At 35.9% G+C, this 26434-nt stretch overlaps 2 protein-coding genes across 5 annotated transcripts in view; one reads left to right on the plus strand and one right to left on the minus strand.

Moving 5' to 3' along the window:
• HPS3 (HPS3 biogenesis of lysosomal organelles complex 2 subunit 1) overlaps nt 1-21467 on the plus strand; it is a gene marked incomplete at both ends in the record, with an annotated part of 46147 nt that extends 24680 nt beyond the window's left edge. For 3 of the 4 annotated variants that reach the window (XM_084231782.1, XM_084231784.1, XM_084231785.1), the window contains 10 exons: nt 2474-2582; nt 4615-4796; nt 5647-5827; nt 6686-6919; nt 7937-8122; nt 8478-8666; nt 9629-9736; nt 16598-16804; nt 17427-17517; nt 21340-21467. In XM_084231782.1, coding sequence (XP_084087908.1) covers nt 2474-2582; nt 4615-4796; nt 5647-5827; nt 6686-6919; nt 7937-8122; nt 8478-8666; nt 9629-9736; nt 16598-16804; nt 17427-17517; nt 21340-21467 — 1615 coding nt within the window. The remainder of the gene's footprint in view (nt 1-2473; nt 2583-4614; nt 4797-5646; nt 5828-6685; nt 6920-7936; nt 8123-8477; nt 8667-9628; nt 9737-16597; nt 16805-17426; nt 17518-21339) is intronic. The other variant, XM_084231783.1, reaches the window with a different exon arrangement.
• Nucleotides 14855-26434, minus strand: part of CP (ceruloplasmin) — a gene marked incomplete at both ends in the record, with an annotated part of 65995 nt that continues 54415 nt past the window's right edge. The window contains 2 exons of the mRNA XM_084231781.1: nt 14855-14946; nt 26147-26309. Coding sequence (XP_084087907.1) covers nt 14855-14946; nt 26147-26309 — 255 coding nt within the window. The remainder of the gene's footprint in view (nt 14947-26146; nt 26310-26434) is intronic.

Here is a 26434-nt window from a genome sequence, read left to right on the forward strand (position 1 = left end):
TGATGTGTGGGAGGGTGAGAGGATTCACCAGAGACAGAGCAGGGAACAGAACAGGCAGACTGATGAAATACACTGCTTAGAGGAGCAGCAGGCAAGACAGGAGAGCTCTGCCACGCCATGTGGGACCCTCGCCAGCTGGCTGGGATCGAACTGGCACTGCAGAGGCTGCGGACAGCTTCACAGTGCTGCGCTCAACCACCTGTGCCACCAGGGGAGGCCCTGTTCTTGAAATTTTAAAAATAATTTCTTCATATTTTTCTTTCTTCTGCCATCTGTGTTCTTTCTGCATTATTATCTTCAAGGTCACTGATTGGTGCTCTATTTGTTGAGTGACTGCCATAGTTTTCTACAGGAATTTTATTTCTTCTTTTGATCTTTTTATACCCTGCAACTATCTTATTTTTGTCATTTAAATCTTCTATTCTAATTTTTCTTTCTAATATTTTAAATTCTTATCTATTTTAATTCTAATCTAATCTGTTCTATCTTCTATTTTTTGTTCATTAATTGCACTTCTCATGACATTCATTAGTTTCTCTGAATTTTGCTGTATCTTTGGATTAGTTTTTTCTACATTCTCTTGAATCACTTAGACTTGCTTTTCTGTATTTCTTCTATTTCTTTGTGTTTCTGTCAGTTACCAGGACAATATTAAATTTTTTATCTGATAGGAAGATAAAATCTTCCATGGCTGGTTGGATTCTGTATTGTCGTCTCTCCTTGTGGTGTCATATTCCTTTGAGGTCTGAAGTCGTCATGTGTTGTGTTTTGGTTTTTTGTTTTTCTCTCATTTTGCTGTTTTTGATCCTAGAATTGAACAACTACTACTTGTCCAGTAGGTGGTGCTGTGATGTTTATATGATTTTGGTGTTTGGTCTACTGAGGTTTCAGTAGGTCTGAGATCTGATCTTCTAGATGCTGAGTTGGGATAGAGTGAAGCTTGGAAGCATCAAGGTTCTCTTGTGAATGCTGTGGAGAAGTACAGGCTTGTGTTTGTGGCACTGCTGATAGCTCTTCTTTTCTGGTGTTCCAAATAAAAAATCCTGTTCTCTCTCTGCATTCTCAGTGAATCTTACATTGTCAATACCATTGGGAGATTTGGGAAGGGGGAGTGGAGCCCAGTGTACTGTCCTGGTTCATTCCACAAGGACCAGGCACTCTGGGACATCCTGACTCCTGTGTGTGTATTTCCCCTTAGTCAGAGGTTTGTAGGCCCACACCATTCAGCTTCCACCACCCTGTGGCTTATAGCTAAGTGGCAGTGGTGGTTTTAAGGCAACATCATGCCCAAACACAGTTTGCAGACATCTTTCTCCACCCACCTCTCATTCACTGAAGCTTGAATCTTCTCCATGTCTTTTCTGGCACAGTCTGCCTATTCTCTGATATCAGGAGGTATTCCAGTTTGCCCCAAGCCAGCAGGCTTTCTGGTGCAATATTCCACTAGTTAACTTAGATGACCCGCTGGAGAGTGAAGTGAGGAGTTTCCTCTCTAAAATTGCATTTTGATAACAGTAGGTTCTGGTTCACTACTGGGTTTTCTGTTTTCACACTGTTTAGAATAGAATGCTTAACTTCAAACTAACTATGCTTCTATTCAATATTTTTAAATGCAATGAAATCTGATTGTTTTTAAATGGAAGATTTACTTAGGAAAGCACTTTTTGGGGGAAGATAAGCATAAAACATATTTAAGTGAAACGTTGCTTTTTTATTTTTAACATGAATTTTTGCATTTTAGAAGTGTTTATGTCTGTGCTTTCTTCTAGTAATAGAAATAATTCAAGCTTAACTTGGGCAATTGATGACTTAGTATGGGCAGTAAGTCTGAGACTCATCCTAAAAGCTTTCTGACAAGAGGAAAAGCAGTTTGTGATCTTGCACACTTGATGTTTTAAAAACATTTTATTTTCTAAAATGTCATAAAGTTATAATTTATTTGAAAATTTATTTAGTCAAAGGTTTATATTTAAAAAAATCTGATACTAAAGAAAATGTATCACATAGTCAAAAAAAGAGGTTAGATAGTGTTTTAAGCAAATTCATGGTTGTATGCATCTTCTGTGTTTTCCCAGCAGCTGTGAGTGTTTGGCCTGTTACTCTGTTGGAACTTCTGCTGAGATTTGTGGTGCAGGACATGCTGGCCTCATGAAGACTACATGCAGGAGAATACCTGGGCATAGGGACTTTCCACAGCCAAGTCTTTCTTCCTTTTGAGGGGCCTTACCTGTTTTTTTGCACTTATTGCCCATTTAGAATACTTGTGGAATGAATTTGAAGACAAGCCAATGAGAGCTGTAGAATTTTAAGTATTGTAGGCTTGTAAGGCATTGTGAACTAGTGTTCTATAAAAATTGAAGAAATTATTAAATGAAAATTGCGTAGTTATTTTATATGTCCAGTATTTACCATTAAAATTGTCATTTTAAAATATATCTTATTTTATAATTCTTGTCTTTTGTTTTGCTTTTAGTTCTAGAAAAGATACCAGTGCTAAGCGCAAAACATCTCCTGTAGCTGAGGCTGGTTGGAATTTATATATTGTGAATACAGTCTCACCGGTGCAACTATACAAGGAAATGGTACTGCTTTCAGACTTCTGATTTCTTATTTGTAGAATTTAAGATGGTGTTGATGACCACAAATTAGTTCTAATTATCATGCATTCAGGTTGTCATAGCAAACCAGCTTCCAGTCCTTCACAGTAAATTATCTTTCTCCACCTTCTGTTTTTACAGTTCCTGACATTTGTGTGACCAGTAGAAATGTTTAGTAAAAGATGATTTCCTTATTTATACTCTTCTCTACAGTGAGGATTGATTGGCCAGTCTATACGTAAATAGCTTTTCACCCCAGCCTAAAGAACTAGGAAATGGAACTAGAAGAAATTTCAGATCATTTATCTCTCTCACTCTTTGAAAATATTAGTAGATTGCCCCAGGGCACTGTAGCTACTGTGTGCATCCTTGCTCCTTTCTAAGAGTAACAGCTGCCTACTCATCCCTGACAATTTTTTAAACTATTTTGAAATTATGTCAAACTTAAAAGTCGCAAGAATCAGTAGTACAAATAAAGCCTATATATTCCCCATACAGATTCATCTGTAATCAGTATTTTATCTCTTTTGCATCTGTCTTTATTTTTGTTGCACTTTACAATATCTAAAAACACACACTGTGCTTCCCTGGTGGCCTAGGGATTAAGTCTCAGCACTATCACTTCTATGGCCTGAGTTGGATCCCAGGCCAGGAAGCTAACCCACATAATGGCACAGCAGACTTCTGTCTAGCCCGCTGCTCCCCTCAGCAGTGTATTTCAGTAAATCAGCTTGTTCTGCTCCTTGCTTTGTCTCTGGTGAATCTTCTTACCCCCATACCTCTGGCCTACACCCTAGTTCTACTACAAAAAACACACACACATGCACACACTTTTTTTCTGATTCATTGGAAGGTAAATTGCATGATCATGGCCTTTGCCCCTAAATGCTTCAGTGTCTGTTTCCTAAGAGTTGGGTGATTTGCTTACATAATCATAGGACAACCATATACAGTAGTAAATTTAACATCCAACATAGTACTTTATTTATCTGATGTACAGGTCATATTCTAATTTTGTCAGTTGGCACAATAATGGTCTAATAATCATATCCCCACGCCCACATTCCAGTATCCTGTCACACATAAACTAGTGTATGTAGTTCGTAATTATTGTGTATCTTTAGCTTTCTTTAATCTGGTATATGTCCACAGCCTTTCTTTATTTTTTCTGATGATAGAACCATTTTTGAAAAATGTATTTTTCCCCCTCCACCTTTTTTGGTCGAGGGTTTTCTCATTTTGAATTGTTTGAATTTATTTTTGTAATAATATTCAGTTTATGTATCTTTCTTCAAAATATTTTCTAGAAAATTTCATAGGTGATGTTTCTTTTTAGGGTATTACATTGGAAGGTACATGATGTCCATTTGCCTGTCATTGGTGGTGTTAATTATGATCATCAGGTCAAGGTTTTGCCTGATTTCTCCCTGGCAGTCTGATGTTGATCATTACATCAGCTTTGTTGTCCTTTCAGTCTTGTTTAATTGAAAGTCTTAAATTTCACCTAGATGTTTTGCCTACTGTAGTCTGAAAATACGGATTGACTTAGATTTGCAAGTGATAATTTTTGTAAGCCCACTGTGACTTTCAGATGGATGTGGTAGTTCCTAACTTTACAGATTGAAACTAAAATTAAGGAAGGATATTTAATCTGCATTTGAAGAAGATTTAAATGACAGAGTTTTAAAAAAACCTATTTCAGGTATTTATTAGCTTTATCAAATTCTGATAAAATTATTAACTATTCTTAATATTACAGTATTATTTTACTTTCTGTCATGATTACACTAACAAAGGACTGTTTATAATAATGTATGTATTAAACTATGGGAGAAATGAAACACTTGAGCTAAATCCTTTTAGAATGATAATTAACCACTTTTTAATTTATTTTTTAGGATTTAATGTGTCTAAATATTAACTTTACTGGCAAAATACATAGATATTTTTAAGAACTGGGAAACTTTTGGGGGAATCTTTCTACAGCAGTTTCAGCTATTTGTCTTTCTTATTGTAGATAGACTACAGTAATACCTATAAGACTGCTAAAACCCAGAGCTGCATCCACCTTCTCAGTGAGGCTCATCTGATAGTGAGAGCTGCCCTTATGGATGCCAGTCAGCTGGAACCTGAAGAACAAGCAGAGCTTTTAGAAGCATTTAAAGAAAGCTGTGGCCACCTTGGAGACTGCTTTAGCAGGTTGGTGATGCTTCTTATTAGAGAAGCCATCTTGAGCTTTGGGTATACTTACTAACTTTTCAATCTCTGGTAATTACCTGATAAATGGGGAAATGCATGAAGGAAGTAGTTTGTTTCTTCATTTCTTCCACAAGCATTTGTTGAGCACTATTGTGTGTCAGGTATTTTGCTAGGCGTAGAGATACCAAGATGAACATGACCCAATACATTGTCTATCTTCAGGGAGTTAGTTTCTTAGGTGAACAGTCCACCTCAAATGTATGTCTCTCCCATCACTTAATTTGGGAATTTGAAGTTTTTTTTTCAGAGCTTGAGAAAGGGTGCATAACCAGTGAAAAATCCTGAGCTAGCCATAGTACTAGTTTATTGTCTGTTAACTTAAGGGAGAGATACCATTTTGACAATCTGTGATTTTAATCATAGTGGTCAGTGTTTTTATGATAGCAGAGAAAGGACCTAAGGATGAATAATGATTTTTATTTTTAAGAATGGTATTTATACATTATTGATATGTTATTTCAAAAGCTTACTTGACCCATGGGAATAATTGTAAATTAATGAAACAGAATTTTTCTACCCATAAGCTCCATTATTTAAGAACTACATTATGAGTATTAAAATTCACTGAATGAATTGTTTATCTATTTTTAATATGAGAAGGCAAAAAGAAACCTAGTCTTTTCTTAATTGTTGGAATGACTTTGCAGAACAAAAACTTAGGAGTTTGTTCTAACCATTAAACATTTTGAGATTTATATCTCCTGGCAACATGATCTGTTTCATTATCAAATGTGTTAGATATCAAGCTTACAAATGACAAATTGAGGATATTTTACTTCTTTTCCTTTAGGCTTGATACTCAGTATTCCCACCTCGCCTTGCCATACTATAAGATGTCTGGCTTGTCTATGGCTGAAGTTTTAGCCCGAGTGGATTGGGCAGTAGAGGATGGATTGCAGAAATACGAGAAGGGATTAATCTTTTACATAAATCATTCACTTTATGAAAACCTGGATGAAGAATTAAGTGAAGTGAGTATAGTTTTCTAATTAATTATATCTAATATTTGTAATGTTTTATCTGAGCAATTTACTTCATGTAGTACAATTTAGAAGTCAAATCCCAAATATTTTTCTTGGGTATGATATTCTTTTCCTAAAAAGTAACTAATGTGCCACCTTCTTCATTAATAATCATAGAATTACAGCTTAGAAAAGACATAATCTCATCCTTTCTTACAATGCAGCTGAGAGAATGTGGACCATTGTGGTTGAGTGACCTGCCCAGCATGTCAGTGGCATGTCTTGAAAGAAATACACAGGAGTCTCGCCTGCCTTCTATTGCATGTAACCCTTACCACAAACCTAGTTGCCCCCATTCTCCAAGTGTTCAAAACTTCACTTTTGAAATCTTGGTCCAGTGAACTTAAGACATTATTAAGGATTTTTTTAGCCGCTCATGTATTTTTAAAGAATTGAATGCAAGTATGCAAAATTGGATATTGTGATACTAAATGAGAGAAATGAAATTTCCTCATAAGTCATTAAGTATATTTTGTACTAAATAGTAATTTTTATAATGAAATTTTGAGTGAATTTAATAAAATATTTGTGTTCTACTTCTGAGCTGTTGTTAAAATTAGAAATGCTAGCCACAGCATAGTACATATTTTCACTGCTTTTTCTTCATTATAATTCAGCAAAGAGTCACTTTAAGTCATGTTAGATTCCCCATGTCACTATCAACTGTTTTTTTAATCAAAACATAATTCTAATAATTTTGTCTTAATTTTTTTCTCAGTTGCATGTTTGTATCTTGACTTTGTATCTTTTTTATGTTTTGACTTTGTTGCTTTCTGATCTTTCACTTCTTGTTCATGCTTACCAAAGGAATTAGCAGCAAAAGTGGTTCAGATGTTTCATGTGGCAGAGCCAAAACAACTGCCCCATATTCTCTGTACTCCTTCTATGAAGAACATTAACCCTTCAACTGCCTTGAGCTATCTAAGGAAATTGGATACTTCTGATTGTTCATCAGTATTAGTGACATTGGCCAAAGCATCAATAGCTCTGAAAATGGGAGATCTTGACCTGTATAAGAATGAAATTAAAAACCATTCAGAGGTATGGTACTCTGCCTGTTATTAATGAAGGCTGCAGATAGGATCTGTAATCTGAGGTGTTTACCTTTCTTCTGGTTTCTGTCTAGCTCATTTTTTCTTAGTTGGAAAGTAATAATTAGAAAGTAAGTGACCCAAAATGGGGTAAGTTGGGGCTTTGTATCTGACAAATGAAAAAAAACAAGTATGAGAAATGGCAACAATAGATATTCAAATTTCTTTCCACTTACTGTCAGTTACATTCAGAGCACTGTGCGTGGTACTGAAGAATATGGGCACTGCCCTGAGCTGACTTTCTGATCTGTCATGAAGGGTGTGTTTGTCCACATAACAGAGTGATGTGTACTGAGAACTTATTATGTCCCATGCATAATCTAAGCCCCTCGAATAGGGATTATCTTACTTAATTTTTGCAACTATGCTTTGAGGAAGTGGTTATTATACCTATTATACATAGGAGGAACTAATATTTAAAAAGATTAAATAATTTGTCCAGAGTCATACAGCTGGTAAATGAGTGGTAGAATCTGGATTTGAAATTGGCAATCTGGGTCCTGTGTTGTTTTTGCTGCCTGAATGTGGACAGATGCCCACAGTATGGCTTTGGTTTCTAAAAAAGAGGGGAAGAAGTGCTTTATTACTGTACAAATTAATGTTTTGTTATGATGAGATTGCAAGTCAACATTGAGATGTCCTGCACTTTGAAAAGTAAATTTTAGATAAAATTTCTTTCCATAATTTTGAGAAGACCTAAAGGTATATTGTTTTTAAATCAAGTAGACTTAAATTTAAAACTCTCTACAAAAATAGGACATTTTGATGTTTACTATAGTAACCCTTATAAAGATAATTAACAATGATATCCTTCTTAGAGTGATACCTAGTCTTTGTAATTAACGAAAAAATCGACATTAATGTAAATTATTAATAGTTAAACCATGAAACTTGAATGTGCTTGCATATATTCCTAAGATGGACAATCTGAATACATTCGGTTCCTAAATTTCTTTTTTATCTGAAGATGAACTTTGTACGTGGCTTCATTCTGGAACCTCGGCTATTAATTCAACAGAGGAGGGGACAGATTCATCCAACTGAGCTTGCTGTTTACTTGAAGGAAACTCAGCCTGGATTGCTGGTGGCTTCAGTCCTAGGCTTGCAGAAGAGCAGCCATATTGGAATTGAAGAAGCAGATTCCTTCTTCAAGGTTTGGCACTTTGAAAATGTAGTTATTCTGCTTGGCCTTGTAAAAGTGGTGGGTGTGGAGAGCAGGATAAGAGAAGTGAGCTTTTTATTTCTTTTTTGAAAGAAAAAACAGACTCACACAACCAGTTTATAAAATACAAGTAAAAATTAAATAAGGGTATCTGGAGAAATTCCACTCATGCAGCCTAGAAACTGTTTCCTGTTAAAATGTCTAAGTGAGTTTTTGCTGTGGCCCTTATGCTAATGGTAAATTATTAAATGCTTGACCCAAATGATGGTGTGATATTCAAATCAACTGTAACTGGATCAATGATATATTTAACTGGGCCTTGGGGACTTGTTTCACTGTTTTCAAGGTGCTTTGTGGTAAGGATGAAGGTACAGTTCCTCAACTCTTGGTAGACTTCTGGGAAGCTCAGCTGGTAGCATGTCTCCCACATGTGGTACTTCAGGAACTCTTCCACAAACTCATATCACAGTACATCTGGAGATTATCTAAGAGGCAGCCCCCTGATACCACACCATTGCAAACATCAGAAGATCTGGTAAGATAATGAGAGAATATGTTAAATTAAACCCTCACCTTATACATTGTAATAAACCTTCCTTTTTATGACTTAGAATCAAACCTGATTTATATATTACCAGACATCTCATTGAAGCAGGAGTCAAAAATTCACTTAAAACTAATCTGTAAGTGAAGTTGCCCACATTTTTAGTAATTTTATATTCTAAGGAACACCCTCATCTGCTCCTATATTATCTGCTTGCAATTGTGCCTCACCAACCAAAGAAAGGGGGAAAGAACTTTCCTCAAAAGGTGACATCTGTTCTCCCTGAGGGAATGGTCCTGAAGTCACCTTCATGAGAAAAGAGACACCTGCAGATCTCCCTGATGGCAGAGGGATGGCAGAGACTTGGGAAACACTTCCTACAGAGCCCCCATTTCCTGTTGTTTGCACACACAAGAGCAGGTCTACAGCCCTCATGGCAATGGCAGCCCTAAAAAGTCTTTTTTTTTTTTTTTAAACTTTTCCGCCTCCTTTCTCCATGCTGACTCCTTTGCCTTTTGGGGGGTTCACCAGAAAAATCACTCATTTCTTGAGTAAGGGAGACTTTCTGAGAATTGCCTTGAAAACTCATGGAAGAGATTTTTGTCTCCTAAGAAAAGTAATAAAAATGAAAATTATTTTCAGTATTACTGTTACTGAAAAAAAAATTAGCTTAAAAGCAGTGTGGCACTTTATAATAAAAAGTGCTGCTTTGTAATACTTTGAAATTTTAAATATAAGGAAGTATTTAGTGCAGATTTATTCAGGAAGAAGCAGCAAGTCTGAAATTTTTTCCAGGGAAGTACATTGTAAAAGGCTTTTCCTCCCATCCAGAGAGAGTATAAGCTTAATTCTGCACCATGGCAGAGGATTAGCAATTGCTTAGTCTTTGTAAAATGGATGAAGAAAGTCTTATTTTATTGCATTTTTGTTTATGCAAAATTTTTTTGTTTCAGATAAATGCATGTAGTCATTATGGCTTAATCTATCCATGGGTTAATGTCTTAATATCATCTGAAACTTTACCGGATAAAGATTATGCAGAAGACCTTTCAAAATTGCAGGTCAGTAATATACACATGCATATCATTATATAATATAAGATTTAAATTTGGTAAGACCTCAGGTTTCCTGGTAATGTAGTGTGTTATTTATATTCATTTTCATTTTGGGGGTTATATATTTGCTTTTCAGATATACACGTTCCACTCACCCACCACCAAACCACCCTTGTCAGTACCCCATCTGCCCCCCTCTCTATCCCCATCTGCCCATTATTTCACTAAGTCCAAGATTTCTTCATGTTGTATTTGCTTGTGTGTTTTTGGTTATTTATATCCCTGTCAATTTTTTTCTTTATCTTTGATTTTAGATAGTTTGACAGTTAGTGTCTCAATTAGGTCCTTTTGCATTTAAAAATTTAGGTATTCTCTCCTTGCTTGACACCCATATATATTTAATTACTTTTGGGAAATTATCAGTTACTTATTTGAAGAGGGTTTCTGTTGCCATTTCTCTCTCTTCACCTTCTGGGATCACAGTTATCCTTAATTGCCCTCTCTTACTTGGCTATTTCTTGTAGAGTTTCCTCATTTTTCTTTGTCTTGATTATTTGACTTTTTCTAAATGGGTGATTTGTTTCCTTGAGTCTTCTACATCTGTAATTCTTTTTTTCTGCCAGTTTAATTTTATTTAAGTCACTTCCTAAATTTGTCTGCATTTTATTTAGAATCTCTTTTTATCATCTTTTTATATATTCAATTTCTTTGTTGAAGAGCTCTCTTTATTCCAGGATGTTATGTCTAAGATCTTGCACCTGCCTATCTGCATTTGATTGACCTTGTGGTAGCTCATTTACCATTTTTAGTATTGTTGTTTTGAAGTCATCAATAGGTTCTCTATTTTTATATCCTTTATATTTGTTCTAGGACTTTTATTCTTCTCACTTTGCTTCCCTTGCTTCCTAGGCATGTATGTTGCTTTATTTGCTTTTGTGAGTGAGGTTGGAGCACTGAGAATTTAGTTTTGTTTAGTTCTCATTTTAATGGTATGAGGTAGGGGCAAGAGTGGTATCTGGGGCTTTTAATACTTGATCACTGCTTACCTACCTCTTTTTTTGTTCCATAGCAGGCTGCATTCTATGCTTAGGTCATCTTAACTCCCCACTCTGCTGCCCTGCTTCTCCTTTCTGTTGTAGGTCATAATCTGGTGGCTGGGGAGTGGGGTGGTGGGGAGCTAGGGAATTGGGGTGGTGGTGAGCTAGGGAATTGGGGTGGTGGTGCTAGTTCTGCACTGCTACACTCATACCTGGGATCAATTTGCACTTGTCTGGGAGGTGGCGAATGGGCATATGCCAGCATGTGGCTGTGGCCACCAATAATGGCCTTTACTGGTCCACCCCTGCCTCTGCTGCTTCTTCTGTGGGGCTGCAATATTTGCATTCCTAGACAAAAATAATGAACTAGCAAAAAGAGAAATCAGAAAGACAATCCTATCTCTAATCACATGAAAAAGAAATACCTTGAATTAAATTTAATCAAAGAAATTAAAAACCTATACACAGTCAACTATAGGATGTTGTTAAAAGAAATAGAAGAATCACATGAAAGATAATCTGTGTGCATGGATTGGATGTAGTAATATCATCAAAATGGCTGTATTACTAAAGCAGTGTACAGATTCAGTGCAATCCCTGTCAAAATCTCAATGACATTATTAACAGGAATAAAAAAAAAACCATGAATTTTTATTTGGAACTATAAAAATAAAGAACAAAATAAGTAACAAAAAGAGAAAATAAAGAACAAAGAGAAAATAAAGAACAAAAATGGAGGTATGATGCGCCTCACCTTTAAACTATACTACAAAGAGAAGGTAATGGAAAGCATTGGGATAAAAATAGATCCCCAGGGACCTTCCTGGTGGTGCGAACGGTTAAGATACAACCTCTGAAGCTGTCTGCAGCCATTGCAGCACAAGTTCCAACCCTGGCCAGGGAGCTACCCACATGGTGCAGCAGACCTCTCCTGACTTACCCGCTGCTCCCCTCAGCAGTGTATTTCAGTCAGTCTGCCTGTTCTGTTCCCCACTCTGTCTCTGGTGAATCCCCATACCTCTGACCTGTACCCCAGTTCTTGTATGCATAAATAAATAAATCTTTAAAAAAAATAGATCCCCAGGTCAATGAAACAAAATGAAGAACCCAACACATATGGACTAGTTTACTGCAAGGAACTAAGTGCTTACCAACAAGGAAAATCTCTCCAATAAATGGTGCTGGGAAAATTGAACCACCACATGAAAAAGAGTGAAACTACACAGCTATATAACACCATACACAAAAGTTAATTCAAATGGATTAAACTAGTATATAAAACTTGAAACCATAAAACAAATGGAAGAAAACATAGGAATATCTTCTTTGACATTGACCTTAGAGTTATATTTGGGGACTTAACTCCAAAAGCAATGGAAGCAAAGCAAACATAAATGGTTTTACATCATACCAAAAAAATTTCTGCCATGGTGAAAGTAATGTGCACCAAAATGAAAAGATGTCCAACTGAATGGGAGAATGTATTTGTTACAGTATATTCTGGCAAGGGGCTAATGTCCAGAATATACAAAGAAGCCCTGAAATTTAATAATAAAGAAATGAACAGTTTAGAAATGGCTAGAGGATCTGAATAGATACTTCTTCGCAGAAGGCATACAGGTGGCCAGTAGGCACATGAAATAATGTTCATCATTTCCTATCAGAGGGCGATCTGGCCTTAAGCAGCCTTGAAGTAAGCTGAAAGACTTCTCCCCACCTCCCAGCCTGGTTCCAAAGCCTGCCAGCTCTGGACACCAAAACTCCTGGGTCCTAGTCCCAGTCAGCGTTAGGGTAAACTCCAGCACCATACCAAACCCCATGAGGCCCCAGCTGCTGGGCCTACCAACTGGTAAATGCCCAGTACAGTGAGAGTGAGGACCCTTAACAAAAAAAACCGGCTACAGCAGAATAAGCCAAAAGAAAACCATGGGGAGAAAGAAAATTACAAATGACTAAGCAAGTCCCCAAGGGAACAGAGAGAGAACCACAAAGAGTAAACAAATCTCCAGAACCAAGTCACAGATACAGAACTCAAAACTGCCATAAATTAGAAACCAAAGAATTGGAACAATACAAAGAAAACCTGTTATGAGAAAAATGCAAATTAAAGCAACAATGAACTATCACCTCATGGCTTAGAGAATGGCTGTTACCCAAAAGACAAGAGCAAGTGTTGGAAAGGATATGGAGAAAAGGAAGTCCTTATACACTATTGGTGGGACTAAATTTGTGCAGTCATTATGGAAATGAGGATGGATATACCTCAAAAAATTAAAAATATAAGTTCCATAAGATCCAGTTATCTCATTTCTTAGCATTCACCTGAAAAGTGCATAAATTTGAAGAGACACACACCCCATTTTTATTGCAAAATTATTTACAATAGCCAAAACTGGAAACACAAAAGTGTCTACTGACTAACGATTGGATGAAGATGTACATACATACAACAGAATAATATTCACCCATTAAAAAAAAGCTGAAATTCTGCCATTTGTAACAACATGGATGGGCATGGAAGGTATTAATGTTTAGTGAAATACGCCAGAAGGAGAAAGACTAACACCATATGATTTTATTTGTATGTTACCTATAGAGAAAACAACAAACATGAACTAAACACAAAAAATAAGCTTTCATACTGTGAAACCAGTTAATGATTACCAGAGGGAAGGGGGAAGATAGTTGCTAAATTGGGACATAGGTACAATGTATACTGAAGGATAAAATTGGAAATTTAGTGGAATTTTAAAAGTTGGTATATGCAGATACTGATTTTTAATTATGCACATTCAAAGCCTATACAATGTTACAATGCAGTGTTACTTCAGTAAAAATATATCAACAGTAAAAAGTAAAAGCACAAAGTTCTATTTCTTAAAAAAAAGTAAAGCATTTTATGTTAAAAAAATAAAATCCAGGACCTCCCCTGGTGGCGCAGGTGGTTGCTTTGTGAAGCTGTCCGCAGCCTCTGCAGCTCCAGTTTGATCCCGGCCGGCCGGCGAGGGTCCCACATGGCATGGCAGACCTCTCCTGTAGCACCCGCTGCTCTCTTCAGCAGTGTATTTCCTCAGCCTGCCTGTTCTGTTCCCTGCTTTGTCTCTGGTAAATCCTCTCACCCTCCCGCTCATCTGGCCTGTACCCTGGTTCTTGTATAAATAAATAAATAACTCTTTAAAAAAAATCCATTTCAGAGAATTGAAAAAAGCATACATCAGTCTGTCTAAACTTTTATGGCTCTTTCTATATTATCTTGGATTGACTGATCTTAGTCATTAAGAAAAAAATGTCTTCAAGAAACAGATCTCATTTTTTCTCACCTAGAGGAATGGGGAGGTTCAGAATCACCTGGAGAATGTTTTCAACATTGTATGATGCCCCTGCATTCCCTACCTCACCCCTACCACAGAGATTTGATCGACTCTGTCTCTTGTCTTCAATCACTATACTAGTATTTTTGTATAAAAATTAAAATCTACAAATTACATGAAAAAAGATTGGTTTTTTAGGTAATTACAATAAATAAATGCCCTTTCCTTGACCAAAACTGTCGTGTACTCCTCTCCCCACTTTGCTTGTCACCTCCTTTGACAGTCACTGTTGTGATTGTGTACGTAGAGAAGACAAGTCTAAATTCCAACACTGCAAAGTCAACTCAGGGTGAATGATATATACCAGAGAAGGGAATAAGTAATACATGTGTTGGTGGTGGAGAGAAGTTACTTTCCAATATTGAAAAATAAAGGGAAATACTCTGCTTGGAACTTTTTATCCGAATATATATATTGTTTGGTGTTTCTTATTTTTAAACTTCTTGACAGATAAAATTAAGTAAAAGTTTATGGGTAATCCGCTTTGCACCGAGTTCTGACTGGTTCATTTTAACCCTGGTTTGAGTTACCCATGCCTTGCCCAGTTACAAGACTTGCATAGAGAGCTGATCTGTGTTTTCTTTCATGTTGGGGGAACCAGTGCATGGGAGTTCATCATCCTATTTCATGTTTGCCATCTTATTGTTAGAAAATTATTCAGATGAATACAATAATTGAACTTACAGGAAGGAAAGGAACCAACCTTATTCACCTAGTCACTCCTTGGTACATAATTGGAAAAAAATAATCACGCTAATTGTAAATGGATAGTTCATGTTCCATATCCTCCCATGAGTCTGAGATGATGCTGTTGCAAAAAGAAAAAGACAATCAGAATATGGCCATCTCTTTATCTAGGAGAAAAGGAAAGGGGATATTATTTTGTTGGGGTTTTTTTTGTAAATTTATTTATTTATACAAGTACTGGGGTACAGGCCAGAGGCGTGGGAGGGTGAGAGAATTTACCGGAGACAGAGGAGGAAGCAGAACAACAGAAATACACTGCTGAGGGGAGCAGCAGGTGAGACAGGAGAGGTCTGCTGTGCCATGTGGCAATCTCCCTGGCAGCCGGGAATCGAACCAGCACTGCAGAGGCTGCGGATAGCTTCATAGTGCTGCGCTCAACCAGCTGTGCCACCTGGGAGGAAGGGGGGGTGGAGTGGAGGGTTGGGGAGGCGGAGTGGGGGTGGGTGGATATTATTTTGGTAGTAGAATTGAAAGTGGTATTTATATAAATGCTTAAAAGCAACATTGGTGGGCCTCCCTGGTGGCGCAGTGGCTGAGCACTGGGTTGCAAAGTTGCCCGCAGCCTCTGCAGCGCCGGTTCAATCCCCAGCCACCAGCGAGGGTCCCACATGGCGCGTAGACCTCTTCTGCCGTGCCCACTATTCCCCTCAGCAGTGTACTTTGTCACTCTGCCTGTTCTGCTCTCCGCTCTGGTGAATTCTCTCAGACTCCCGCACTTTTGACTGTACCCAGTGCTTGTATAAATAAATAAATAAATAAATAAATAAATAAAATAAATCTTTAAAAAAAAAGCAACATTGGTAAAATTCTGAATATTGAAATAGTACCTGCTGTATGCTTTCAATTTGTGGCAAATGGTTTTGATACAAAGTATTAGGTTATTAACAATTGCTTTAATTTTCTTAAGTGTTAAATTTTATTTTTCATTATACATGTAGTGTATGCTCGTTATAGAAACTATAGGGAAGTGTGAAAAAAATATATAACTTTGTCTTCCTATCCAGTGACTAATTTCTGCCTCAAAATTTTTTTACTTTAAATAATTTTTATTTATTTTTTAAATATATTTCTTACATCATTTTTCATTTTTGCGCAATGTATGCATTTTTATCTTGGTTATATTCCCCATACAGTTGCACCCCCTTATTTTGACCAAGCTCTTCCAAAGGTATTTCCACATGTGCATGTACCTGTGTAGATTTTACAAAACTGAGCATATTTGAACATAACTTTGTATTGAGGTATTTTTTAACTTGTCATTTTATCATGTGCAGTTTCTCATTGACTAGCCTTAAATTTATTTTAGTGAATATATAATATTCCATTATGTGAATGTACTATAATTTACTTATATCTTCTTTAAAATTTAGATTGCTTTTGGAATATCACTGGATATAAATCTTTGACTACAATGTTGATTATTTCGTTAGGATAGAGTTCTAAAACATTTCCATTAATTTTATGTTGCAGTATATTCAGAGCTTAAAGAATGATTGCTTTCTGTTAAACAGATCTTTATTCTTTTAGAGCTGTTTCAAGATTATTTAATACTTTAGTCTGCCTAGATTAATTAATTAAATATCAGATTATCTGCTCAAAAATTGCTATTTTGGCAGGTTATGATTAGTCTTTTTTAAAAAGTTGTATTCTATCTGTTGCGCTTTGTTTTTTTGCTTGACTCATTCCTTCACGTACCATTTTTCTCTTCCTAGTCTCTTCTCTGCAGTCCTTCATTTGACATAGCTTCCATGATTCTGTTCTTGGAGTCATTTTCAGACCACACTATTGCTGGCCTTAGCATTCATGTTTTGTGTCATACACGCTTGAAAAAGTATGAACAGTGCATAGATATGCTGTTAGAAAGGTGCCCGGAGGCACTCATCCCATATGCTAATCATGAACTGAAAGACGAGAATCGGGTATGCTTTTCAAATTATGTCTTTTAAGCTGGATCAGTAATAACAGATTGATAATCTTGTTGCTTTATCAGCAAAATGGGGACAAATTATGATGGCCCAATCTCACGGGAGTATATGGGTCAAATTGGCAGATATAATGTAGTGTTGAGTATTGTTAAATTCTATTAAAATGTATAGTGATGTTATGTTATCTTCATTAAAATCTCCTGTTTGGAAAGGTTATTACCTGAAGATTTTGGAAATGTAATGTATGGTGGAAAAGTATTTTCTGTGCTATATGGTCTTTAGAAAATAAAAAAAGAGTTTTAAAATGTAATACTTTTCTTGCTTCTTTCCACCTAAGAGGTGAGGACATTGACATGCCTTTATTTTTTCTAGAAAATAGCCATGTACATACATGTGTATGTTCATGTATGTGCACATTATTAGATTTTAAAGTTAAAGACCTGATTTTTATGATACAGTTTAAGCAGAATTCTAGCTGCTGCTATAACTTCTTTTCTAAGAAAGGTTGTCCCCTTAACCAATATGGTATGTTTTTACCCTGTGCTTGCTGTTGTCATTGGAAATCTTTATGTGAAATGCATCAAACTTAAGATTTATTCATTTTTTCGTAAGATAGACTTTGTGGTGGAAAAAACTGCTGCCTGAACTTTGTCAGCGAATCAAATGTGGTGGAGAGAAATATCAACTTTACCTGTCATCATTAAAAGGTAAAGTGACCTTCTCTTGGTTATATACTATTTATTTTTTTTCCTAGACTTTTATTTTGTTTAGTGGACTCATCCCTTTCCAGTTTTTTGTTTGTTTTTGAATTGATTATAAATTTAAGAGTGTCAGTTTTAGTTTTTATAATTTATTGAAGACTTGATTTCTTTATTTTTTCATGTGATTTTCAGGTTTGGTAAAGAGGGTCTTGGTATAATCAGCTGTAGAGCTTGTTTTCAGCATTCATATATTCCCCTCATTACATTTGATATTCGTTTGTGAATATGCATGGGACTAATGCTTTTTAGGTTAATCTTGCAAACACAAATTATCATAGTCATAGAAATTCATGACCTTAGTATTCAAAAAAATTGAATAACTATTAAGACAAGTGCATTATTAATAATCTGGGAGTTTATTTACTTCATGTAGAAAATTAGGTTTATTACTATTGATTATAATTATAAACAAGTATTGAGAAATGACAAGGTTCTCAAACTTAAAAATTTAACTTCGCTATATTAGGCTGTATTTTACAGCGTAGGTTCTTACTGTTGGAATTTATAGACTTCATAGTCATTTATAAATCCTGATATGTGCTTACCATTTTCTCTACTTTTATATGGTAATATCACTAGTTAATTGTTAGCCTGATGACAAAGTGTATGATTTTATTGATATTAGAAATTGACAGTGTTGGAATTCCAGTTTAGGTAATGGGTTTTTGATGTGTTAGGCAGAACAGTGTCCATTGGAAGATGTTTCTCCGAAGATAACCATTAAGTTAAGTTGTATGTTTGCGATTGGGAAGACAAGGAGGTGACTTTATACTAATTTTTTGGCCTACCTACCTCCCTGAGTGTTTTTCCTTGTTTGTTTTCGGAAAATAGATGTGTCAGATGTTTGATTGCCTGTCCTACTTGCATCAGATTGATCACTAATTCTAGCCTGAGTGGATAATTTTCTTTCCAATGCAGATATCCTATCTTCACATTTCATTGATGTTATTTTGGTCAAAAGATTCATTCTTCATCCTTTTCTGATCCACTTTCTACCCCTAATTTACCCATAATTATTCCTCCAAATGTTCTATTTTTCTATATCTTCAAAATATGTTTGCACATAGATGTGTGCACATATATGTGTGTGGCTCGTGGAACTAAGCGCTGTGTATGATTTACCTTTATTAGACTGTAATACCTCAAGAGCTGGTATTGTGTTTTATGCATTTTTCACTTTGCATCTTTCTCACCAGCAATATGTCTGTCCATGGAAGCATTCTATAACTGTTGATTTGAAGATGAGACACCTAATAGTTCAGGTCTCTTTTCAAGGAATGTATTTCTGTTAGTGGTTATAATATACCGAGAAGAGTTGATTGGAGTCTGGAGAACTGGAACTGAGTTTCATGTGTGCTAGTTAATGACCTGAAGCAAGTGAAATTTTCAGTATCCTGGGATTAATGAAAACTTCAGGATTGGTTCTAAAGTAAAATGTTAGGCAAAGTTGCAAGAGAATAAGATTGAAGATGGAGGCCAGAGACTTATATAAGATGCTTAGAGCTTGCTTTCTTATCTTGTAGCATTTTCCAACCATGACACTAGTGACATTTTGGACCAGATAATTCTGTGTGTGCGCAGGTGCATTGTAGAATGTTCAGCAGCTTTTCCTGCTGAATACCAGTAGTGCCACCCCCAGTTCCAACAAAAATATCTCAAGACATTACCTGATGTCCCCTGGGCGGGAAGGCAGAAATGTACAGGTTGAGAGCCATCACACTAATGCATTCAAACTGGAGTTCATGTTTGGCTTGTTTCAAGGATATCTTTGTTACTATTTTGTAATAACTGCTTATTACTAAAACTTTTAGTACTATATTGTTAAAAAATGAATATTTAAAACACCATTTAAGGGGCCTCCCTGGTAGTGCAAGGCGTTAAGCAGCGCACTATAAAGTTATCCACATCCACTGCAGCACGAGTTCGATCCCTGGCCAGGGAGCTACCCACATGGCACAGCAGACTTCTCCTCTCTTTCCCGCTGCTCCCCTCAGCAGTGTATTTCAGTCCATCTGCCTGTTCTGTTCCTCACTCTGTCTCTGGTGAGTCCTCTCACTCCCCACATCTCTGGCCTGTACCCCAGCTCTTGTATGCACAAATAAGTAAATCTTTAAAAAAAAAAAAAAAAACCATTTAAAACCCTACCAGCAGAAATAACTTTTCAATAGTTGGCAAATATTTTATAGACATGCTGAAAGATTTAAAATACTCTATGGATTTAAGATATTAGCCATGTTCTTGGAGTTATAACCTGCAATAGCCAGTCATTGGTTGGCAGAAGAGAAGAATTGGGCAGTGGCAAGATTTATGTGGCTCTATAACTACTCTACCTTTTTATTTATTTATTTATTTATTTATTTATTTATTTATTTATTTGTTTGTTTATTTATTTATTTATTTATTTATAAAGAACTGGGGTACAGGCCAGATGTGCGGGAGGGTGAGAGGATTCACCAGAGACAGAGCAGGGAACAGAACAGGCAGGCTAATGAGATACACTGCTGAGCGGAACAGCAGGTGAGACAGGAAAGGTCTGCTTCACCATGTGGGATTCTCGCCGGCGGCCGGGATCAAACCTGCGCTGCAGAGGCTGCGGACAGCTTCACAGCACCACTCTCAACCGCCTGAGCCACCAGGGAGGCCCCACAATTTTATATTTTATATCTCAGATAGAATCTATAGCCTTCAAATTTAAGCCAGATAAACTGGTTTGCTAGGAAAGCATTCTTGGTTCTTATTTTTTATGTGGGGTTTGCAAATGAACCTAATTTCATTAAGGTTCTGAAATATGTCAGATGTGCATCATTTTATTTTAATTCAGTTCTCAAAGGACTCTGGAAGCTAGCAGATGGTTCCACTACATTAGAAGAAGAAACTAGGATTCAGGAGTTTAAGTGAGTTTCTTAAAGTCACCAGAGGGTACATAGAAGAACCCTGTCCCCCTCCAGGTCTAGATCATTTCAGAGCTAGGAATCTTTCCCCATAGATCACGGCTATTTCATTAACTTTTTGGCGACGAAGGTATGTCATTCTTTTGTGTAAAGGATGATCTAGGTTTCTGACTATTGGGCAGATGATTTTAGATGGATGTACATACCTGGGAGATTTTTTATTATTCTAGTCATCGTGCAAGTAGAGTAAATGATGGGCATGTTCGGATCACAGGGAATGGCACCGAAGTATGCTTGTTTGGGAACATTGTTCTAAAGTATCACCCCTCTCTTCCAGCAGAGGGCAGCATGCATGTGTTAAGAAGCAATAGAATTATAAAATTGCAATATCTTTACAAAAGTGTTTATTAAATTCCTGAATATTGAAAATGTTCACTAGAGCCCATTATTTGCAGCTTGGGAAAAAAGGTAAAGGTCATGAAAGCATATTTTTGCTATTTTAATGCTGAGGTTTATGAAATTTCAGAGAGGAAGTGACTTAAAAAAATGTTCAGTAATTAATAGTGTTTCCTATCCTAGCAAGCAGTCTTTATAAACTAGTTGCAGTATAATCCTAACATTAAAAATAGCATTCTGTTTTTCTTTAGAGGGTAACAGAAATCCACTGAAGAACAGTGCACTAAGGCAGCAAGTCTATCACAACTTCAAAGACGTCTAGAAAGAATTAAGTTGTTAAAACCACTGTCTATGGGTTTTAGGAGACTGTTGTGTTTTTTTTTTGTAATAACATTTTGTTAGTTGAACTAGCTTCTAATTAGTTGATTGAAAGACAAAACTTTCAGTTCTGACTGACCCAGGTATTCTTCCCTACAAACAGAAACGTTGTCAGTTGTTGCTGTGGAATTAGAACTGAGGGATTTCTTGAGTGTCCTCCCAGAAGATGGCACTGCAGCATTTTTCTTGCCGTATCTTCTTTACTGCAGTCGAAAGAAATCGTTGACTTGAAGATGTCATTTGAAAATACCACAGTGGTATATGAGAGTGAATTTAAAAATTGAATGCCAGGTAAAAATATAAACAGGATTTTCATATTGAGTATGTATCTATATTGCCAGTGCTTTCAGGCTGCTTCCCTACCATGTAGAGGTATTATCATTTCTTAATTATGACCTGAATTATTTAATTGTCCAGAATGTAAAAAAGCTCCAAGTCATTAATACTTTCTTCAAAGAAGCCATATATTTTTCAAGGTGGAGACCTACTGTTATTCCATGTCTCCAAGGTGGAGACCTAATGTTTATTCCAGGGAACATCAGTTCACTGTTGTTGGAGATTGCACAGTCTTCTTCATCCCAGGAACACAAATATTTTGCAAATATGCTTGAAAGAATGCCACTCCAGGTGTTCCAGAACTGTCTTTTCAGAAAGATTTCCAGATTTCTGTATTTATGTTTCTTTGATAAGATGTTCATGTTTTGCCACATTAAAAGATTTTAAACTTTATTTTCTTGTTATTTTTAAAACTCATGGTGTATTTCTCTCTGAATCAAATAAAGTAGAAGGCTACAAAGTCATCTTCTTGTCTAGTTAACGTGATTTGTTGAATGCATGCTTTTCAGCCAAAGCCTTATTTCCAAGTATCTCTGCTCTTTCAGAGAATGTGTGAAAATAAGGAATATATCATTGTATTCACTACTGTGTCTTCTTTTTTAACCTCTTACTAAAAGAATTTTTAGTTCAAGTCCAGCTCACTCATAGTGTGCTTTGATACTTAAGGCTGGGCAAAAACTCTACTCACCCGATGTCTGCTTCAACTGTATTTTGAAACTTTTCTCCTGATGGTACTATTCATCTTTACCAGATGTCATCTATAGAATTTCTCCAGTTCCAGCGTAATATCCTTTGGCCATCTCTTAATCGTTACTCAAAACTACGATTGGCACCACTTTACCTCATGCAATTTCTTTCAATTAATTCATTTCAGTTTTTATTAATTTTTATTACTTCATGCAATTTCTTTGAATTAATTCATTTTCGTTTTTATTAATTTTTTATTTCATGCAATTTCTTTCAGTTAATTCATTTTGGTTTTTATTAATTTTTATTCATGCAATTTCTGTTAATTCATTTTGGTTTTTATTAATTTTTAATACTTTCATTTTTTTAATTAAAGTAGTTTTTGTTTAAATTTAACTTTTATTAATTATTTTAAAATTTAATTTTTTACTTCCCTTGCATCTGTGCCCTATGCCCACTGGTTCAAAGAACGATGTCAGCAGAATATTAGAAGACTGATGGAAAGGAAATGAACCTCAGTAGTGGTCCTTTAAGGACCATCCAGGACAACATTTTGTTGTTTTTAAATTTTTTAATACAGTTTTGTATGCTGAGTGTATGAATGGCTTTAATGAATCAATTTCATTACCTAGTTTATTAGAGTCAGTCATGTCTCATAGTTAAGTGTATTTCCATGTGTAACAAAGTAATGGTTTCCCCACAGAGTCACAAATGTTTGTTTTCAGTCTTTTTTAATGCTTATGGCCATTCCAAAGTAAACATTCTATTCAGTAATTTCACATACATTGTTATGAGTCAGTTTTTTCTTTATTTCCACTTATCACCAATTTATTTCTTTCAGCCAGACTTGGTCTCTATAGAAGAAGAAATTTTAAGACCATTATTAAAAATAGTATATAGTATATATGTGTGTGTGTGTATATATATATATATATATATATATATATATATATAGGCATATGTGTGTGTGTGTGTATATATAGACAGCGTGTGGTTAAAAAATTAGTATGTGATGCTTTAACTGTATTCTAATTTTTAAAAAATGGTAGTTATTTTAATTATTCTTGATTCATTATATTTCTGCTTTTAGAAACATATCTCTCATTCCAGTACTGCTTTACCTAAAGAAAAATTGCTTTATTCCCCACAAGATCATTATTAATTATAAAGGAAGTATAGTAACTTTACAGTAGAAAAAGCTGGGAGATACCTCCCCAATCAAATGCTTAATTTTAACATAACCAGTAAAGAACAAATTAAATATCTTGTGCCCCCAATATGGTGTACTAAGCAAAATAAAACATCACCTTCATGAGAATCCTATTTAAAAAAATACCCAAGGATTTGCTATGGTCTGAATATTTGTTTTGTTCCCACTCCCACTCCATCCCCCCAGTGTCCTGGTTCATATGTTGAAAATCTAATGCCCAAAGTGATGGTATTAAGGAGGTGGAGTCTTTGGAAAGTAATGAGGTCACAAGAGTGGAGCCCTTATTGGTGAGATTAATGCCCTTATAAAAAGAGGCAGTAGATAGTTAACTTGCTCCTTTTACCTTCTGAGGATATAATGAAAAGTCTACAGCCCAAAAAAGGACCCTCATGTGACTGTGCTGGCACACCTAAATCTTCAGATACTTTCCAGCAGAGCATTTTTATATTGAGTTTGGGTATTTAGTAGAAATAAAGATACAGGCTCTGCCTATAAGGAACCTAAAGCAAACTTTTTCCCTACAAATTGTTCTAAAATGTTGCCTGTCAGAAATGTTGCAGTCTACAAAAAATACTTTTTATATTTGTCACAGGAGGTCTATCATGCTTCCTCTGATAGGGGAAATGAAGTAGAACATTAAGTATGCCAGGATATCCACCATTCTTTTCTAATGATTTATTTTTCTTTGTGTAAAAAATTTTCTCCTGGTGCATGATATTCGAACATTTCATTTTAACCTCATATGTTCTTTTGTCTGTGTCATGGTAGGCAGACAGTTTTACAAAATTCAGAATTAATGTAGACTTGCCCAAAGTTGTATCAAACCTTTACTTAAAGATGATTCATACTAGTAAATGTTACTCCTCATTTTTCTATGTACAGTTAAAGCCATCCTTTTCGTTCCTTGCTGCTTTGCTCAATTGAGACCTTTTCTGTTTCCACACTTTAATTTTTTTTTCCCATCATCTGTTTTCCCTTCACATTTATATTTGTTCTATAATTTTCTCTATCTTTTTGAAACAGTCTCTCTTTTCTGTTTCAAGCTATCATCTCCCTCTCCTCTCTCAGGCTTCCTATAGAGGAGGAATCTTGTCATCGTCTGTGTGGGATTAGCCTGTATGGCATGCTTTGCACTTCAGGTGTTTGCAGGTTTCCTACCTCACTAGGCCTTCACTTGTGGTTATTTTTCTGAACAGGACCATCCTTTTGTGTAATTTATTTATGTGCTAATGTTCATAAAGACTAACGTCTTCTTTTTTGTCTTTGACTCTTCACCTTGTTTAGCAGTTATTGGCATTAAGCCAGGTCAGTCAGTGGTTTATGTAGCTGTTTGAGTCTGTAGTGTTGGGTGCTCTCAGTACCATTATTTAGTCATAAAGAGACTTAATAAGAGGTTTTTCACATTAATGAAGTATTTGTGTGAGACCCAGGGGCAGAATTTAAGACTTTTAATTTTCAATGATGGTTGTTTTTTCCAATGATTTAAAATTTTGAAATATATTTGCTTATATTCCATTCATGTTACTTTTTAATGCCTATTTTGAGGAGGAAACACAAGAATTGCTTTCTTTACATTACTTCCCCCTGTTGGATTTGCTATTGCCAAGTCCAGTGAATCTGAATGCAGAAGACCTAGGAAAGAGCAAAGCCTGCAACCGCAAAGCAGGCATTTCACTGGTTTTACAACACATTTCATTAGTATTTATCTATAAGAGGGTTCATTATCCTGTGTTTTTAGAGGGTGTGTGTGTGTGTGTGTACACACACACACACTCATGGACACACATGTCCTTATGGGAAGAAGTGTTGTTACTGGTTATGAGGAGCAATGAATTTTATATTCCGTTTTTTTGTTTCTGGATCTTTGCTATGGTGTAAATATGCCTATCCCCCATTCATATGTTGAAAGCACAAAGTAATGGTATTAGGATTAAGAGGTGGAACTTTTGTTAAGTGATTAGGTCATGAGAATAGTGGAGCACTTCTAAAAGAGACTCCAGGGAGCTAGCCTGCCCCTTCTACTCTCTGAGGATACAGTGGAAAGTCTGCAACCCAGAAAAGGGCTCTCACTTGACCATACTAGTACAGCTATCTCAGACTACTAGCTTCTAGAACTGAAAATAAAATTTGGTTCTTTCATAGTCTGAAAATACTACAGTCTGGTATTTTGTTACAGCATCTGAAATGGACTAAGACAATTATCAATAATGCCTCCTCTCCCCCCAGAAAAGACCCTGTTTTGCCTGATTGCCTATTTTAAATTATATTGATTACTGGGATTTTGTTTGGGGGTCTGGGAGCTTTCTTGTATATTAGGTAACTACCTAGAATATAACGTTTTCTATTTAAGAAAGACATGATAGTCTCAATGTGTCTTGTGAGCCATGTCTGTTCCTTTTTAGTACAACTAGTGCTTTTTATCTGTGCTAGGTATAACAACATCAAATTGGTGCTAACTTGTATCAGCTTGCAAACTGTTGGTGCTATTATTAGTACTAGCTGTCGAAAATGAGCAGTATTAATTAAAAAAATCTTGTTTGGAAAGAGGGAAGGAAGAAGTCTACACCAAAGCAACAAATGCCTCATATTGAGGAGGTAGTGCACATTCATATTTAGGTAAAGTAGTGCATCTTAATTATATTTGTGATGATTTTTAGAATTGTTCACTGAGTCTTACCTTTATTTGGTAGAACACTGTATGTAGTTTCCATTCCAGCGTGAATGTGGTCAGTCACATGGCAGTGGAGTAACCAGATTCCAGGTTCTCTTGGAAACATTTGTATGGTTTGGAATGTCCCAGGGAAAATGTCAAAGACATCAGAACTATAAATGCCCAGGTGCTTAATTAGAAAAACAACAAATAGAGTGTTTATTATATAATGTTAAATATGTGAGAGTTCATTCAAATAATTTTGCACTGGCGAGTTCATGGATATTAGAAAAATTGATACATCTGTATAAAAAA

The sequence above is a fragment of the Talpa europaea genome (genome assembly GCF_964194135.1).
Source record: "Talpa europaea genome assembly, chromosome: 4".
In the NCBI taxonomy this organism is placed as follows: domain Eukaryota; kingdom Metazoa; phylum Chordata; class Mammalia; order Eulipotyphla; family Talpidae; genus Talpa; species Talpa europaea.